The 17161-nt window shown below is 42.3% G+C and overlaps 2 protein-coding genes across 2 annotated transcripts; one reads left to right on the top strand and one right to left on the bottom strand.

Annotated features, from left to right (window-relative positions):
- Positions 1-641: 641 nt before the first annotated feature.
- LOC109476518 (kelch-like protein 24) lies at positions 642-3705 on the top strand. Its single transcript, XM_019777499.1, has 2 exons — positions 642-728; positions 2008-3705. The coding sequence occupies exon 2, from the start codon at positions 2010-2012 to the stop codon at positions 3660-3662; it is 1653 nt and encodes a 550-aa protein (XP_019633058.1). The 5' UTR covers positions 642-728; positions 2008-2009; the 3' UTR covers positions 3663-3705.
- Positions 3706-5328: 1623 nt separating this feature from the next.
- Positions 5329-16106, bottom strand: LOC109476583 (blastula protease 10-like). The gene is made up of 17 exons (XM_019777569.1): positions 15935-16106; positions 15238-15303; positions 13607-13823; positions 13062-13191; positions 12387-12459; positions 11959-12026; positions 10993-11128; positions 10462-10588; positions 10058-10174; positions 9370-9467; positions 8764-8882; positions 8270-8403; positions 7516-7605; positions 6818-6971; positions 6185-6366; positions 5696-5852; positions 5329-5446 (listed from the first exon to the last, which is right to left on the bottom strand). The coding sequence occupies exons 1-17, from the start codon at positions 15998-16000 to the stop codon at positions 5329-5331; spliced, it is 2052 nt and encodes a 683-aa protein (XP_019633128.1). The 5' UTR covers positions 16001-16106.
- Positions 16107-17161: the final 1055 nt, after the last annotated feature.

Raw genomic sequence — 17161 nt, 5'->3', positions numbered from 1 at the left:
CAGGACTAAGGCATTGGTCGCATGTACAGGAAAATCCGTTCTGCAAATTTAATTTATTTTTCTTGCTGTGACATTGATAATAAGAGAACCTTTTTACACCCAAATGATTCAAATAAATGTTTAACATACAACATTGGTGTCTCTGTCTTTCTGTGTTACTTGAAGGTATTAGGTTTATACATAACATTAATAATCATAAGGTATCTAAATAGGCTGTGTACCGATACTGCATACCGATAGTCGATACTGTACTGAAAAAAATTATCTCTCTCAGGACAGGGTGTTAGTGTAATAAATAATACACTTACAGAATGACAGTGTTAACTTCCCTGAAAGATCTGTCATATATAGATATGTTCCCTATAAACTTAGGGTAGGAGATGAAAACAAGAACATCTTAGACGCTCATATTTTCTCTGAGCATTCTCCATAAGCAAAAACTTTGATAAGTTTATTAAATGTTCTTCTCATTATTGAAGGAGTTCGGAAGAACAAATTAATTGGTGAAATTGTTTTGGTAACGTTACAGGTTCAGGCCTAGACCTGCACCTAAACCCGTGTACCTGTACCTAAAATTTGTTTTATACCCAATACAACATACAACGTGCGTGTTGAATCAATTCCGGTAGGGGGTGCTCAAGTATGGTACATTTTTAAGACGTCTGTCAGTTACACACGGCCATCGTTTTGTCCATTAACTTTGTGTTTTTCGTCTACAGGAATCAACTGTAAGTAACGTAATATCTTTGAAGGTAGACATTCAGTATCGGTGCACACAGAAATGGATTGTATTTAACGTATGAAGTGTATACGGTAACAATATAACGTTATATAGAATAACTTGTTACTATAAAAGCTTAGTGCGTATGTCTTGTAGTAGGGGAGGGGGGCAAAAGTTTACGAAACAAATTCGAAACCTACACATACTACGTACTAGTTCAGAAAAAAAGGCATTTTTCACATTTCACAATTTTTGGGTCATAAAACTCACCATGTGTTAGTCCATTCCGTGATATGTCTTGGAAACCTTGAGAAATTCGTGACCATACTGTAGGTGCACTTTGACCCCGTTCCAGGACGATACCAAGCGAACAAGAGGGGTGTGGTACCACATATATATATATATATAGTATGTTCAATATACCGGTGAACAGGAGCAAATATAGACAAAATTCCTTTTTTGTTTTTCGTATTTCTCAAAGCCCTACACCTACCATCAAAGAAGTAACGAAATACCCACCAAAATGCTTTTCAAGGTTCATTAGTAAGCATTAACGTTAGCATATTATTATTTTAACTCTGACCAGGCAATTAAAGTGCAACATTGTTTTGTTTCATCTACTCTCATCATATACATTTAGCCTGGGTGCCACCCTATTTGTACGCCGGGGCTCCCATACTCCCCCCTAAAAAATTTCTAAGGGGGGAGCCCCGGCATACAACCCCATTATCATTGCATATAACGTTACAATGAGGGCAACCATCACTGTTGTATGATTGTAATGTCATGTGATAAAAATACTAACAAGATAACAGTAGTTACTTAAATGGATTGGCATTACACCAGCTACTATCACAATCACTCAAGTTCTTTTCAACAATTTTCCCATCCACATTATTACGTCCGGGGGAGGAGACATCCTTCCGCAGAAATGTTCGCAGCTGTTTCTTGCGTTTGGGTGGACGGATTCTTTTGAGACTCGGTATATGTTTTGCTATTGGGCTGCAGATGTTGCACGTTTTTTTTTTTTTGTTGTTGTATATGTGTTTTCGGGCGTGAAAATGGTGCCTTTTGGTGCCCCCAAAACACCCCTTTGAGCGTGAAAGTGGTCGCGACCGTTGACCTTTGGTGTGTTTAAGCTATTCTCGGTCTGGTCCACGTATATGACCCCTCACACAGAGGGGTGTCCGGTCTCGATAAATTCTTTGTTTAAAACCCTATATAAAAATATACAATAAAAGCCCGGAGGTATAAAATCTCAGATTTTACTTGTTTCTTATTTCTAGCAATGGATCCAGACTGGTTCTTTGACCGTTTGCAGAAGCTGAAGTCTGAAGGTCACCTGGTGGACGTGTCCCTGTGTGCAGAAGGGAGGGAGGTCCCCTGTCACCGTCTGGTGCTGTCTGCCTGCTCCGACTATTTCTGCGCCATGTTCAGTGGAGCCCACAGCGAGAGTAAGATGGACAAGATAGAGATAGGAGGGGTGGATCCCGAGTCGCTACAACTCCTGGTCGACTTTGCTTACACATCCAAGTTCAACATCACCCCTGACAACGTTTACCACCAGTTTGAAGCAGCCAACATGCTCCAGATCAAGCCTGTCGAAGATGCTTGCGAAAAGTTCCTCTCGGACAACTTGAGTTCCGAAACATGCTTGGGAACTTGGGCGGTGGCAGAGAAGGTGTCGTGTATACGTCTGTCAGCAAAGGCAAAAAACTGCGCTTTGAAAGATTTTGAAGACACCACTGCGACTGAGGAGTTCCTTCAGCTACCTGTAGACTTCCTGAAGAGGTACATCTCAGACGAGGGCCTCCATGTGAAGAAGGAAAAGCAAGTGTTGGAGGTGATCATACGCTGGGCTAGACATAGCCTAGAGGAGCGACAACCACAACTAAAGGAACTGCTGAAGTGTGTTAGCTTTTCTTGCGTGGACCAAGAGTATCTCAAGAGCATCATGGAGACTGGCCAGATCTTAGCAGGAGTTCCTGGCATCGAGGAACTGATTAAGGATCAACCTACTACTAGTACGCACCCAACGCCTCGAAGAATCCTACAAGAAGAAATTTTGCTTCTAGGCGGTGTGACAGGATGTGGAGAAAGACGGCGAGTGAGTTCTCATATGTACAGACTAGACCTCCACTTTGACTGCGAGCCTTCCAACACGACTTTATTGCCACAGTCCCTTCACTGCACTGAGGGAAGTGCGGTGTGTGTTGTTGGCAATGATGTGATCCTGACAGGGGGAGATGAGTCGCTGACAGAAGCATGGCGGTACCAGTCATCTCTGGATTCTTGGACAAAGCTGGGGTCCCTTAATACAGGGAGATGTTATCATGGCATGGCAGCTCTCAACGGTGAGGTGTATGCTGTGGGTGGCGATTCAGACAGAAAGGACAGCACTTCTGTCGAGGTGTACAGCATGGCGGCCAACAGTTGGAAAGAGACAGCACCACTGAAGCTTGCTGTCAGCCACTTTGGCATAGCTACCTGTGGTGACAAAATCTACGTGTTTGGTGGCATGTACGGCATGTCCGAAGAAACAACAGATGCACTTCAGTGCTACGACCCCAACCAGAATGAGTGGACGTTTGCAGCAGTAATGCCAAAGGCTGTGTCAGGGATCAGAGCATGCACTGTGAACTCTAAGATCTACTTGGTAGGCGGACAGTTAGAGAGTGTTGTGTGCTACAGTCCTCACGAAGATCGGTATGAGAAGATGGCTGATAGAGAAGCGCCGTGGGACCACTGCAGTGCCTCTGTGTGTGGTTCTGAGATCTACATTACCGGTGGCTGTTGCAATGTGAATGACTTCTTTTTCAGTACACCCCATGGCTTAGTCCAGTGTTATGACGTGTGCAGTGATACCATGACCATTGGTGTTTTGGAAGATTTGCCTGTCCCATTACATGGACACCACACTGTAACAATATCAAAGCATTGATGGAGTCAGGAGTTGCATTTTGTGCGCATTTTCGTCATCGTTTTTTTTTTTTCTCAAGTCATTATTCAAACTTTATTCAGTCTATTTTTTTTACAATGTTAAAATTAAACCTCTTGGAAATATGTGATATGTAATAACATCTATTACTCAAGATTTAAAAAAATTGAAACAGCTGAAACAGGTTAATAACAATGAACTGTTGATAAATGTATTATGCTGTACGTTGTACAATATGCTAATACAATGTACTATAATACATTACTAGTAGTTACAAAAGTTTTCAAATCTAAAATCATTATTTCATTGTTTATAATGTAGCTAATGTTATACATGTTGCCATCTTGATATTTCAATACATGTATACAGTTGTGCAGTATACGCTCGGCAAAGTTCCTTTTTTGGCAACACCCCTGGGACGGAGCCCTATGAGCTACTCATCACACACGGGGACGCTGCAGTACTGCCAACGGACACTAGGGTCGGTTGTGTAGCACCATGGACGTTCGCCTCTGCAGGAAAATAACACATACCATTAAAAAAAAAGATGAACAAAATTAAATCAAGAACTTCAGATGTTGTAGAGACAATCGTAACAGTACATTTCGGTAATTGGTGATTTGAATCCAACGTCTACCATGATCTTTGCGAATACGTGACGTTATAATATGGCTGGCTAAATCATCTAGATCTGGTAAATTCGGTTACTTTGTACTACTTGTATTTTTAGTATCCCAAGGAGTCTTTTTTTAGATCCAGACTACATTATTTTGTACTTTTGATCAACTAGAGTGAAATTCCAGATAACAATCCGGAAAATGCCTACTTACCCGTCCGGATTGCGGCAGTAGTTTTCCTCCTGTCCGGAGAAGTTGTGGCTGTGTGGGGACTGGATGTCCCACCGCTGGCAGGTTAGTCCTCGGTCGGTCACCGCGACAACCCCATTGTACGCTGCCCCATTGCCTTCGTAACACGTATCTGATGAAAAATGTTAGATACAATGTTAAAGGCACCCTATGCTGTATCTGCATAACCAGTACATAATATACATTTTTGTAACCACCCTTCGGCGTAACACACCAGCTTCACAGGCACACGGCGCGGCGGTAGCTGTGTACATAACACCGAACGACTTGTTACATCTAACCTTTGAACATCTAACTCTAAACATTGTTTAAATTCATTTAATGATAATGCCCCTACTATACTTATTGAAAGCGAGTTCCACTCTTCGATAGTTCTAGGAAAGAATGAGTTTTTGAACACCACAATCCTTGGTTGATAACTCTGATTCTTGAAGGCATGACTATTTCTTGCTCTTTTCTGAGCTCATAGTAGGTACTTAGTAGTAATTTCATGGCGGCAATACAAAAACACATTCTGGATGAGGAAATCTGTCTGATATTTGCTCCCAATATTTGTTGGCTGATTTTTGTCATGATTCCATATTTATAGCGTCTGAAAAATAGCCCCAAAACGAGCAACATCATTATTGGTGCTATGACCAGCAATCTAAAACAAGCCAACGATATGAAACAAGCAACCCTTTTCCGTCAGTGACATTGCATTTTTGGCCTGAAAGATATGCTTTTTCTCTCTTTGCTTTGCTCTTACTGTCTGTCCTGCAAGCTTCATCAGTTTTGAATAATCACCACGTGACTCAAGCATGTTACCGACCTCTGTTTGCGCCCTCGGTAGGTGCGTTGCATGCTGGGATCGAGCAATGCTCCCATCTGACGAGGCGGTCAGTAGTGTAGCACCAGGGGGACGCCTCTCCATCCGGGTTCCTAAAACAACAACAATGGTTTGAAAAAGCCCCGAAATCTGGACAACTGTACTGTCTACTTTTTTTCTTACAAAATTAGCCATTTTTCATCCTAAAAGTGACGCACCCCAACACTCTTTAAAAACATGCGGCTAATAACAAATTTTGTACAAGAAATTTAAGCGTTATTGAAAAAAGAAGTGCAAAAGAACAATTTCTATGCTGTATCTGCATGCCGTAATATACAATATGTAAAGAAAGTTCAATTTACCTGCAGTAGTTCTCTTCCAGCCCAGAGTTTGGGTAGTTAGTCGGGGTCCTGCTGTGTTCATGCGGTGTCTGTGTGTCCCACCGCTGACAGGTATGTCCTGTTGCGGTCACGGCGACTGCCCCGCGGTATGAGGCACCGGTTCCAACGGCGCACTCCTCTGCAAGATACATTTATAATAATTTAAAAAAGCTTCTAATTTGTTTAAACGAATATTGAATATTTCACTCCTCAGTTAATTAATCTCCGGCAACGAGCTTACAGATTGAGTCAGGAATTTGGTTGAAATCGACGTTATACTCATCCAACAGGCAATGACATGGAAATGTAAGAAAACAAGATGGCCGACCAGTGACGTCATAAGTCAAAATGGCGGCGCAAAAGGACCTAAGGGTAAAACAAAACCTCCTTTGGTAAACATTATAACTGAGAAAGTAGAAAAGGCTATAACAAAACAAGTGATAACCAGTAGAAAAGGATCTTGAAACCTACCGGCGCAGTTCCCTTCCGATTTGGTAGTCTGTACGGCCGGCGCCGGAGTGGTTGTTGTAGTTCGTGTCGTTACCACCGGTGGCACTGTTGGGGTGGTGGTGCATGTCGGGATCTCACACAGCTCCCAGCGTACTGATTGGTTAGTGGTGTAGCACCAAGGGGACGGCTCTCCATCCGGGTTCCTTGGATGCAGGGAAAGATATGATTGAATGACGCCATGTTTGTCACTAGAAGATTAATGATGACTAGAAAGGTGACATTTGCAAAGCAAATGCATGATGTTTACCTTCGCTTCGCATATGGTCTGCTCTCGGTTAATTCTTACTCTTACTTACATTCATATATATGGTCACACACGAGTCTAAATCCCTCCTGCTATAAAATTGCAACATGATGTAACCCAACACCAGTTACCATGGTGACAGACGTTAACAAATCAGGTCATTCTCCAGATCAGAGGTCAGTGTTTGGAATGGAAGAAGAGGAAATGTAGCAAAAACAATATGTTTTCCTTCGGTAAACATAAAAATGATATAAATTTGTTTTTTTATCGTTCGTTCAGTGGACATTGGCAGCTAAAACTAACATAGCAACAATGCGTCTAGAAGGTGAGTGTTAAAATTTTTGCCCTACCTGCAAAAGTTTTCTTCCAACCCGAACTCCGGGTAGTTAGCGGGGGTCCGGCTGTGCTGATGCGGTGTCTGTGCGTCCCAACGCTGACAGTCACGTCCTGATGCCGTCTTGGCCAGTTTCCCGCGGTATGACGCACCCGTTCCCACCACGCATCCTATTGGACAGAATATCAGATATTTTGTACTTTGAATGTAAAAGGTAAAGCATACGACCTCACAATGACATTTCTTTGTTTCAATGTAGCTGGTGGGGCAATGCAGCTTCGCTGTGACTTGTGTTGTCAAATAAGCATGGCAGGTCACCCCTAGTCTTCTCAGTAAGTGTGCTGAGTTGTTTCACGTGTAGACGTTGTTGTTTTTTGCCTCAGGCAGTCAGGGTTACTCGTTAAGCTCGATCCCCAATACACTGGGCCGCTGGCTTTACGTCCCCATCCAAAAAGACTAATGCAATCCCTGCAATCAAACAATGACCAAACGGGCTTCGAACCCTCGCTTCTGGATACACAAAATGTAAATTTTACCAAGATTGGCATAAATTTCTGGCACAGCAAAGAGTATCTCTTGGCAAAATAAGACAGTGCAACCTAATTTAAAAGCAGATCTTTTGGTGGCTATAAGAAAGTATCATATTGGCCGGCCTGGCCTATTGGATACTGGTCAAAAATGTGCTTTGAGATAAGTTCAATTCTGTCGGCTTACCAACGGAGACAGCGGGTTGGGCGGTGGAGGCGGGACGCTCGGGTTGCTGAGTGGTGACGGGACCGGCAGGCTCCGCGGTAGAAGCGGGACCTGGTTTTGGAAGGGGGGGAAAAAAGTTACATAAGCCGGCCACAAGGAAACAAAATCTTCAAGGCAACAGAATCCTCAGAAAGATCAAGATGGTTGCCAAACTGAAAGTAGAAGCATGGACATCACAATGATGTTAGTTTGCCTCGGGAAATAGGACATGAAAGAACATTGGACAATCCGACTGTTCCCGGGCCAGATCCACAAAACCATTCGACTGTTCCCGGGCCAGATCCACAAAACCATCCGACTGTTCCCGGGCCAGATCCACAAAACCATTCAATTCTGGTACAAAGAGGTTTGAATAGTATGTAATATTTGCAAGGCTAAGAAGTAAATAAAAAGAACAGTTACGGTAGACTCTGTGTTCAAAACATTGCCACGCTTGGCATTTCACGAAGAAAAGCCTAGATCCCACTAAAAAGGTCCACTGATGCAATGGCTATTTGTCACAGATCCACCATTGTAGCTTCTTGACAATTCCTCTGAAGAAATATAAACACCGATGCCTTGCTCACTACCGTAAGAGACAAAATGCACACGTTTGACATTCCTCATTCGAATTAGGCCACCCGCAAATTCAACTTCTCTGTTGCCAAAACATTTCTTCCTATAGAACAAACACACGCCGTTCTGACATTGCACAAGGGAAATCAGTACTATCTACCTCCAGTGCCGCCAAGAATGGTGTACTTGGCCCTGAAGCCTTTGCCTGTCTGAGACTCGTCACTTTTGAACCGGACGAACAGCGTCTCGGTGGCGGACTCGAAGCCGACTGCTCCAGGGCCGGATCCGCAAAACCTGCGGTGAAATAGATAATAAATTGTTACCTCCTGGTATGGATGGTCTATTTGTGTTTGTGTGTGTCCGTACGTATTTGAATGCAGTACAGCTGCAACTAGTCATCGAAAGATTTCGAGCGAGCTCAACAGAGTGTGTAAAAATGAGTTAAGGGAGGAAAAATCATGTAAAGTGCCTTTACCGAGGGCATGTCAGGACTCAAACCCGGGACCTCTTGGTCCGAGTTGAGCAATCTGTCTTTACGCCACACGACCTCACAACAAGAACAAGTTGCAGACGAACACGGATGTCGTCAACATTAAATGTTGGAATAATTTTTTTTTTAAGTTTGAACATGTTGCAGACAAAGATGAGTCTGACCTTCTCCCTGCGGTCTGTGGACCTTCCAGTCTCAGCTCCACCCAGTCAAACGCACAGCTGTCGTGCGCCTCCAGCCCAAACTCCTCAAACTCCAGCTGGATCGTCGCTCCTCTCTCTCCCTGACAACAGGAAAAAAAACGAGGATCAGTCTGAAGAAATCATATCTTTTACTCACGACTTCATTTGTGAGTAATAAACAAATAGTGAAGAATGGAAACAAGGCGGTGTCCCAAAATGTACATAATCATCAAAACATATTCTTAGCACCACTAGATATACTTATGGAGTAATAAAAGCAAACAACGAAAGTTAAAATGCAGTAATTTCGACCGCCATTTTGAAGACAAAAGACAGTCAGATACACAGGCTTCAACATGTAGTCTGGAACCCAGACTTCCAGTTTGGCGCAATACATAATGCCCATATATAGCATAGCCTCCTTAGCAGGCTTTTGGGCTGGTCCGTAAAAAAGTCCAGTTGCAAGTCTGTTAACTAGTCTTATAGGTCAGAAAATGCTGATCGGACATTGTTCATGATTTTAGAGAACAGTTGACAAAAAGCAGATATGTTGCGTTTGTTTGTCTACAAATCCTAACTCTCCTATACCTTGATAAGCCAGTCACACTGTTTGTTGTCATCGTAGTTACTGGGGAAGTTGGGGCTAGTGAAGGTTCCACTATCACCCTGGAGAACGCCGCCGCAACCTGGAAAATATAAAAACACCTGCAGTTCTACAGAAAGACGCTAGGACACCCAACAAACTGACCACGTCTTCCTTTGGTGTAGATGTAAACTATCTGATCAAAAGTCATCCAGTCAACTCCAGGAGCAGGTTATTTTGTTGAGTCGTCCATGAAGGTTGGACAGCAACCTTGAACATTACATACTACAAAATAAATGAAGCATCTGGATACATTCTCTATACACTAACACGGTAAGGCGTTTTAGACAGCATCCACTATCTTTCGTCATTGAACAACCAGTGATATGCTGTTTAGTGTTATTATATTATGCAGTTCCTGTATACATGTATATTATCATGTAAGCTATGTTCCATGTTATATCACCTTTATGAAATAGTGTAGTGTTAGTTTCGAAACTTATAAGAATTACTGTAGACGTTAGAGTAGATATCAGCTAGATAAGTAGTATCTCTGACGAGCTTGATATAAAACATACAAAGCTTGACTATAATCCGGAGTAAATTTGTATCTTCTATGAATGGCGTTCAGCACCATGGACAACACCATTCTTGTATGTGAAAGGAAAATGAGGAAAAAAAACAATATTGTACCTGAAGAGGTGTCCACACTACCGCATGTCTCTCCCGTCAGCCCCACGGGACAGGCACATGTGCACTGGGGTCCCACGTACCCACCGCTTTCGCAGGCCAGCTGCACGTTACAGTGCGCTGCAATCACAGAATGCACGACTATCTGTACTGTTTTGCTACTGTTTTGTAGCGCTACCTGGCGGAATCTAAGCGAACAACAGTTTAAGGTTGTGATGGTTGGACATTTGTCATAGAATGAGGAGAGAGAATTTTACGAATGATTTTCAATATTCCTATCCTGGAGGTTTAAAGTTTTAAACCGTCTTGTTCCTACCAACCATCCCCATCGCTGTACATGTCCTCTTGAATATCATTACCACTGAAATTAGATGATAGTTCTAGAAACTTTGTGAAGACAGGCCTACCTCCACAGTTGTACATCGCGTTCGCCAGTTTGATGTCGTAGAAGCTGAGGCGGTCACGTCTCCCGATCAGGCTCTGCTTCTCTGGGTCACGTGTTCGGATAGTCAGCTCGCCATTGGCCGAAAAGTACTAATCATAAAGAAAATAATATAGCTTAAATATTTCAACCAGTTAAAAAGAAACAGCCCCTACGCTTTGTGACAATGTGTTAAGGGTTTTTTACCTTGACTTCTTTTTTAGGCAAACGACAGCTTTTTATAAAAGCACTTGTTTACGTTGGCTTCTTTTTCAGGCTAACGCAGGACCTCCCAATGCTACTAGTACTACTAAGTTGTTACGTCCCCAACTAAAAAGACGCATGCAACAACAACCTGAGTCCTGCCTAGCGGGTACAGAACCGGTCAAACCCTTGAAGTAGAGGGCTTACACACGTGTTTATATTTATTTACGTGTAATTTTGAGTATATCATAACTTCATTTACCTTTCACATGCATATAACATGCATCTTTTTGCTCAAAATAAAATGGCTTACCTTTCCACCGTAGTGCATGATGGATGTGAGGTCATAGGGCACGTCATGACTGACGATTTCGTCGTGACCATACTTCTCAAAGTTCCCCTCTCTGCCGCTTTGGATGTTGCTGAACACAATCTCGACGTAGTCATCCCTGACAGAGATAACAATCTTCACTTACAAAGACAAGATAACACGCTACACTTGATACTAAGGAGGTATGAGAAATATGTTACCCCTCCCCCGGGCCCCAATATATACGATGATTGTATCAACGAGGAATGAAACAACTTGAAAGTTACAACAATGTGTTGATCTATAGTTCTGAACTTTTGATAGACCTTCCAAACAATTCTGGTACAAAAAGGGTTGAATGCTATGTAATATCTTTAAGGCTAAGAAGAAAAGAGCAGGTACTGGAGACTTTGTGTTCAAAACATTGACACGCTTGGCATTTCACGAAGAAAAGCCTGGCTTCCTTGCTATGGCACAAAAAAGGTCCACTGATGCGATAGCTATTTGTCACAGATCCGCCATTGTAGCTTCTTGACAATTTCTCCAAGCAAATAAACACCGATGCCTTGCTCACTACCGTAAGAGACAAAATGTACACATTTGACATTCTTCATTCAAATTAGGTCACCCACAAATTTAAGTTTTCTGTTGCCAAAACGTTTCTTCCTATAGAACAAACACACGCCGTTCTTACTCCTACGAATACTTGCTCTCGAAAGAATGTCTTTTATCCGTTCTTGGTAATCTGTCTACGGGAGCCGTGTCCACAAGAAAAAGAGTACCTAGAACAGATATGCCGTCAGTATTGAAAAAGAAGCATGGTAGACCCTGCTATTAAAGGAGGCTACGTTTACTACAACGTATTCCGCTCGACCGATAGGTTGGGTAGAGACTAGGCAAAGACCATGCCTGGATTGGTTAAAGGTAAATCTTTAGTATAATTTGAATATTTTACAGAATGTGTCTTACCGATCGGGTCTGGACTGCTCGTGAAAGAACCCCAAGGCGTGTCCGACCTCATGCGCCACTGTCCCCATCTGAGAACAGATACACAGTGTCGTTTTGAAACAAAAGTTAACTTTTTCATTAGGGCTTAGCCTGGATACGATTCGGAGTTTTGCTCCGTAACGCTCGAAAAAAATATTTCTACATTTTTTTTTTCGAGCGTTGCGGAGCGAAAATCCGGATGGTATCCAGGCTAATTATATTGCTTCCCCCGAAGATCGTCAACAAGGAACCTAAACTTGCGACCGAAAAGTGTTCTAACTTGACCCAAACAACCTTGGAAAATTCAATATATATGATGCAAAACATAACATAGAAACAGTAACATTACAAGACTTCAACACGCGTACGAATGAAAATGCGTGACGGTTTTCCGTCTTTGCCATACTTACTCCTTCGCAGCCCTGTCCAATGGAGATTCTTTGCGGTCCAGAGTTGGAGAGTTTCCCGATGTACGACCAGCAGCTATGTGGCAAAATTTCACATCAGAAAAAAATTACATACTGGCACAATACGACATAATATGGTACAAAATGGAAAAAAAAAAGTCGGTACTATGCATTGCAAGTTTGCGAAGTAGCAGTGTAAATAAAGCAGCTAAAAATATTCTGTAATTCATAATATAAGGGTCTGGAATGCAATAATGATGATAATGATGATATGGTCATTATACTTAGAAATGATAAGATTAGCGTGTTTGGCCCAGCAGGCCCAAGAGGTCCCGGGTTCGAATCCTGCCCGGTGTCACCGATCTTGTGCCCTTGGGAAAGGCACTTACACGACTTTCCTCACTTCACGCAGGTGTAAATGAGTACCTAGCTTCGGCTAGGGACGTCCCTCGGATAGGACGTTAAATGGCGGTCCCGTGGGAGAGCCACACCCTACGCACGTTAAAGAATCCACCACGCTTATCGAAAAGAGTAGGGGACCTTCCCGGTGTGAGTGGTTCAAACCTTACAGTCTGGTCACAGGTTTGACATCTTGAAGAGGTGATAATCACCTGTTATGTCAATCCTTCCACGAATGTGGTAAATCTTCATAAAATAAAAATGAGATAAGATACTTACCCGTTTTCCGGGAAGAACTCGATGTATCTGAGATCTGAAGGGATCGTCCCGCTGAGCTGCTGAAACCGGAGGCAGGTGTTGTCTTCCCAGTGTTGGATGGCAGCAGAGATACCCTCACGCGCCTGGGAGCCTTTCAATGGAAAAAGTTGTAGTTTGAAGAACTCAAAAATTTAACCAAGCAAAACAACACTATACAGCTGCTATACTTTGAGTATAGACTGCAACATATGATTAAAAGATAAACCGAAAAAAACATGAACATACTAGTAGCGTGTCCAAAACATGAGATATCAAAATTGACCGTTCTACTGAAGTACCATAGGAAGCCGCTAGGTTGCCTATAATCGAACTTATCCTTCGTTTAGTCGACACCTACACACACAAACACACAAATACACACAGACAGACAGACACACACAGTCACACACACACACACACCGTACGTACACGCGCACACACGCACACACACACACACACACACACACACACACACACACACACACACAAAAGCAGTCCATAAAGCGCCTTCGCTAAAGGCAACTTACTGAGTGCACTGTTGAGCGTGTACGGCACGTTCCCGGACCACCTAGCGGCGATATTTGCGGTCCCCTTCCGCCCGCTCTTCCCGGTTTCCGCCTCCTGAATCCGCGCGTCCAGAATAAGCTGCTGCTCCGGGGTCAGCTTGATGTCCGACTCCATCAGGGCGCCCGAATCGTCACGCTCCTCGGGACGAATGTCGTACTCACTTTCCTCTTGTGCGCTCTGCAAAAAAATCATTTCAAACTTTATACGTCCAACTAAAATTGCAATGCTTTTTTCGATAGCTAATAGTGCAATGCTTTATTAAACCTCATTTTATTATGGATTCTGGGAACACTCAGGGAGATGTACCTAAAACAAACAAAAGGATACGAGGATGCGTATGTAGCTTTACCTACCTTTGCGTACGTTACCTTTAAGCAAGCTTAATTTTTCCTTAAAAATAGACAAGCATGCTTCTAAGCCATTACAAATTTATTGAAACGAAGGCCGCATCTTATTCCTACAAAGAGCAGTAATATTTTCTTTCCCATATTGTGTCCTTGGCCTGTAGAGCAGATAAATTTTCAGAACGTAGTTAGATGGGCCCGGGGGTGACAATGAATGTCAAACAAACATGCATATATAGTCTAAACTCGTTCATTCTATAAACTTCTAAGCTTTAGCACCTACATTTGGCATTTGCGAATAATCCCTTGTTCTGAGGGTCCCTGTTAGTTAAATCAGGGGGATAAACAGACGATATTGTTGGCAGGAAGTGGATAAAATGGGATTTTTGAGACCAGACCGGCATAACCTGAACACAAAAGGGGAAGGATCGACGTTTCCGTGACAGTGAACACTTAATCACACAACTGCGGAGGCTTGTGTAAATAAGCAACAAGGCTGACTAACTCGCATTCTATAGAAGGTTGAGCTGCCTTTTCAATTGGAGCTAAAAATTCAATAAAATTGAGATATCTTTTGCAAGTACTGATCATGAAGACGCAGTTTTGGAGCGGCAAGGTAAAAACCCCTGCCGTGTTTTCAAACACTGGGTGTGATTTTGACGACGCTATTTTGTAGAATGTTAAAACTAGACCGATGCAATGGCCTAGTGGGTCGAGTGCTCGCCTTGCATTCGGTAGGTCGTGAGTTCGATCCCCGGCCGAGTCATACCAAAATTGTACACACTGCTTTCTCTGCGTAGCACTCAGCATTTGGGAAAGAGTATGGGAGTTAAACACACACCACTACCAGTGGACTAGCCCCCTACTGTAGTGATTACTGTGTGTGGCTCGGGGCTAATGAACGGAGATAGGCGCCGCCCAACTTTTGAACTTTTAAAACTTTGCTATACGCCATATTTTCAACCTAGTAGACGACCGGCCGTCAAACAACTTTGATCTATCAAAAGTCGCATTGGTAGTTCAAACGAATTTTATTGATGTTTACTCGGCAACTTTTATTTTTAATCGTCCTTCAAACTATTCTTACGCATTACGCGGGCCATCTTCTAGTTTAGAAAGTCATAGGTTATGCAGTCAACTTTGGTTACCCATTCAGTGAAAAAGGATGCATTATAAATGCTATATACGACGCAAATATTAAAGAATGATGTTTCCTAACATGTTATTTTTGATTCATAAAAACTTACCTTGTCAACAGACACAGATTTCACCATCTGTATTATGTCATCGGCAGAATCGACGTCTTTTAAATCCTAAAAAAATTCAAGAATTTCACATTTAAGTACAGCTTTTTTTTTCAAAGATTGACGTTTCTCATTCTTTGAAACATGTGGCGGTGAAAAAGTATTTGATCAAGAATTAGAGGCTGTAGCGACCTCGGCGGAGTTGAATAAAAACGGTTGCTGGGGTTGCATGTACTAGTACTGCAGCCTAAGGACTTTACTCGTCGAAGATTATGATTAATATTAAACTTAAGGTACAAATAATTTTATTCTTATCAATTGACTTGCATGTGCACACACTATATCTCCATAGTTTTCTCAAGTTTTGCTCCGTAGTTTGCAGCAACTTTTGGCGCCTGAATTGTTCGAAAATTTATGTTGTTCTTTCCACATACATTACAGGTACCTAGGTAGTTTGCATTGAAAAATCAGGAAGAAGTACAAAAGATAATCCCCATGTCCAAATGCTGACGTGAAGGAAGAAAAAAATATAAGCTAGACGCTTTAAAAACCCAATATCCTGATAACTTTCATGCAGTTTTCGCGTCTTGAAAATGATTTTACGGGAACAGCTACACGTATCTCTGTGCTTACATATTAATTTTAATTAATTAGATAATATTTCAGTAGAATATATTTTAGTAAAATATATATATCTCACCTTCATAGGCATACCGTCAGCGGACAGCAACACCGACACAAGCACGAGGGAAAAGAAGAAGTTCATCTTGGATTTTGCCTGCAGTCTCTTCCCTTCCGCTGAGATTGTGGCCCTCGCCAAGACGCGATAGGCTTTATATACAGCGAGGGTACACAGAACGCTCACGGATCAAAGAAAAAGAAGAAAGAGTACCCGGGTTCCGCCTCATTGAGTTCCAAAAGTTTCAGACCGGAAGTCAACACCGTTCTTTGCCATCGAGAAGCGTGTAAGATGGCGGATGTGACGTCACTGCGCAGTCACTATTCTCAGAGCATAACTGATACGTATGACGCTGTGTATTTACGTCACATATCGTCACCTTTCCTGTACCTTTCACCCCCAAGTTTTTCGCCCCCAAACATGTGGCAGATTTTCTTTGTTATTTTTTTGTGGCCAGGCAGAGAAAATTCCTGCGGTCATTGGCCTTTAAATCCTTGTTTAAACCAACCTGCTACAATGTACATGAAAATCCCCCCCCCCCCCCGTATAGCCCAACACAATAACAACACTGCACTGCATACACAACATACGGGTTAGTAATTTTCAGATAAACCCTACCTCTTAAAAGTACCCACATTGGGTATTTCACACTAGTATTTCAGTCATGGTGTGTTATCAGTGAATGCTTACTCCTTACAAAGTTGACAACGTAAAGCGGCGTTCTTTTTGAAAGTATGGAAGCGAATCCCTACATATTCAACTCACAAAAGAGGTATTCCAGACTTCTCGCAAAGGGACCTACAGATCACAATTTGCAAATCATTATCGTCGTCATTTTTCCTTGGAAAAAAGTCACAAAGGGAAATAGTTCAAACTCCAAGCTTGAACTTTTGACACTTTGAAAGGAAAACAACAGATCACAATTCACAAATAAACATTATCATTTTCCCCCAGAGAAACTAAAAAAAAGGTATTTCAGGCTTAAACTCTTCGCACTTTTGGTACTTTGAAAATAAAACTACAGATCACAGTTTATAAATAACCATCGTCATTTTTTCTCAGAGATATACTCACAAGGAGAAATATTTCAAACTCTTTGTACTTTTCACACTTTCAAATGAAACGTACAGATGCCAAATCTTTAGATTGAAAACCCACAGGTTTGAAATCCCCGGAGTCACGTAACATATTGGTTGTCAGCGGTGACAAATCTTGTTTGTGTGGGCTCGCTTGTTTGTGCAAGCGGGC

This window comes from Branchiostoma belcheri, unplaced genomic scaffold (genome assembly GCF_001625305.1).
Source record: "Branchiostoma belcheri isolate BF01 breed outbred unplaced genomic scaffold, Haploidv18h27 scaffold38, whole genome shotgun sequence".
Lineage (NCBI taxonomy): Eukaryota > Metazoa > Chordata > Leptocardii > Amphioxiformes > Branchiostomatidae > Branchiostoma > Branchiostoma belcheri.
This window is presented reverse-complemented; position numbering and strand designations above follow the sequence as displayed.

What these genes read in the sequence shown, in the direction of transcription:
- LOC109476518 (XM_019777499.1), top strand. Translation starts at nt 2,010, where the DNA reads ATGGATCCAGACTGGTTCTTTGACCGTTTGCAGAAGCTGAAGTCTGAA.
- LOC109476583 (XM_019777569.1), bottom strand. Translation starts at nt 16,000, where the DNA reads ATGAACTTCTTCTTTTCCCTCGTGCTTGTGTCGGTGTTGCTGTCCGCT. An exon ending in CTGACGGTATGCCTATGAAG is followed by an intron (nt 15,304 to 15,934) that starts GTGAGATATATA and finishes GAATTTTTTTAG; the next exon opens with GATTTAAAAGACGTCGATTC. An exon ending in GAGCAGTCCAGACCCGATCG is followed by an intron (nt 11,129 to 11,958) that starts GTAAGACACATT and finishes TATCTCTGTCAG; the next exon opens with GGATGACTACGTCGAGATTG.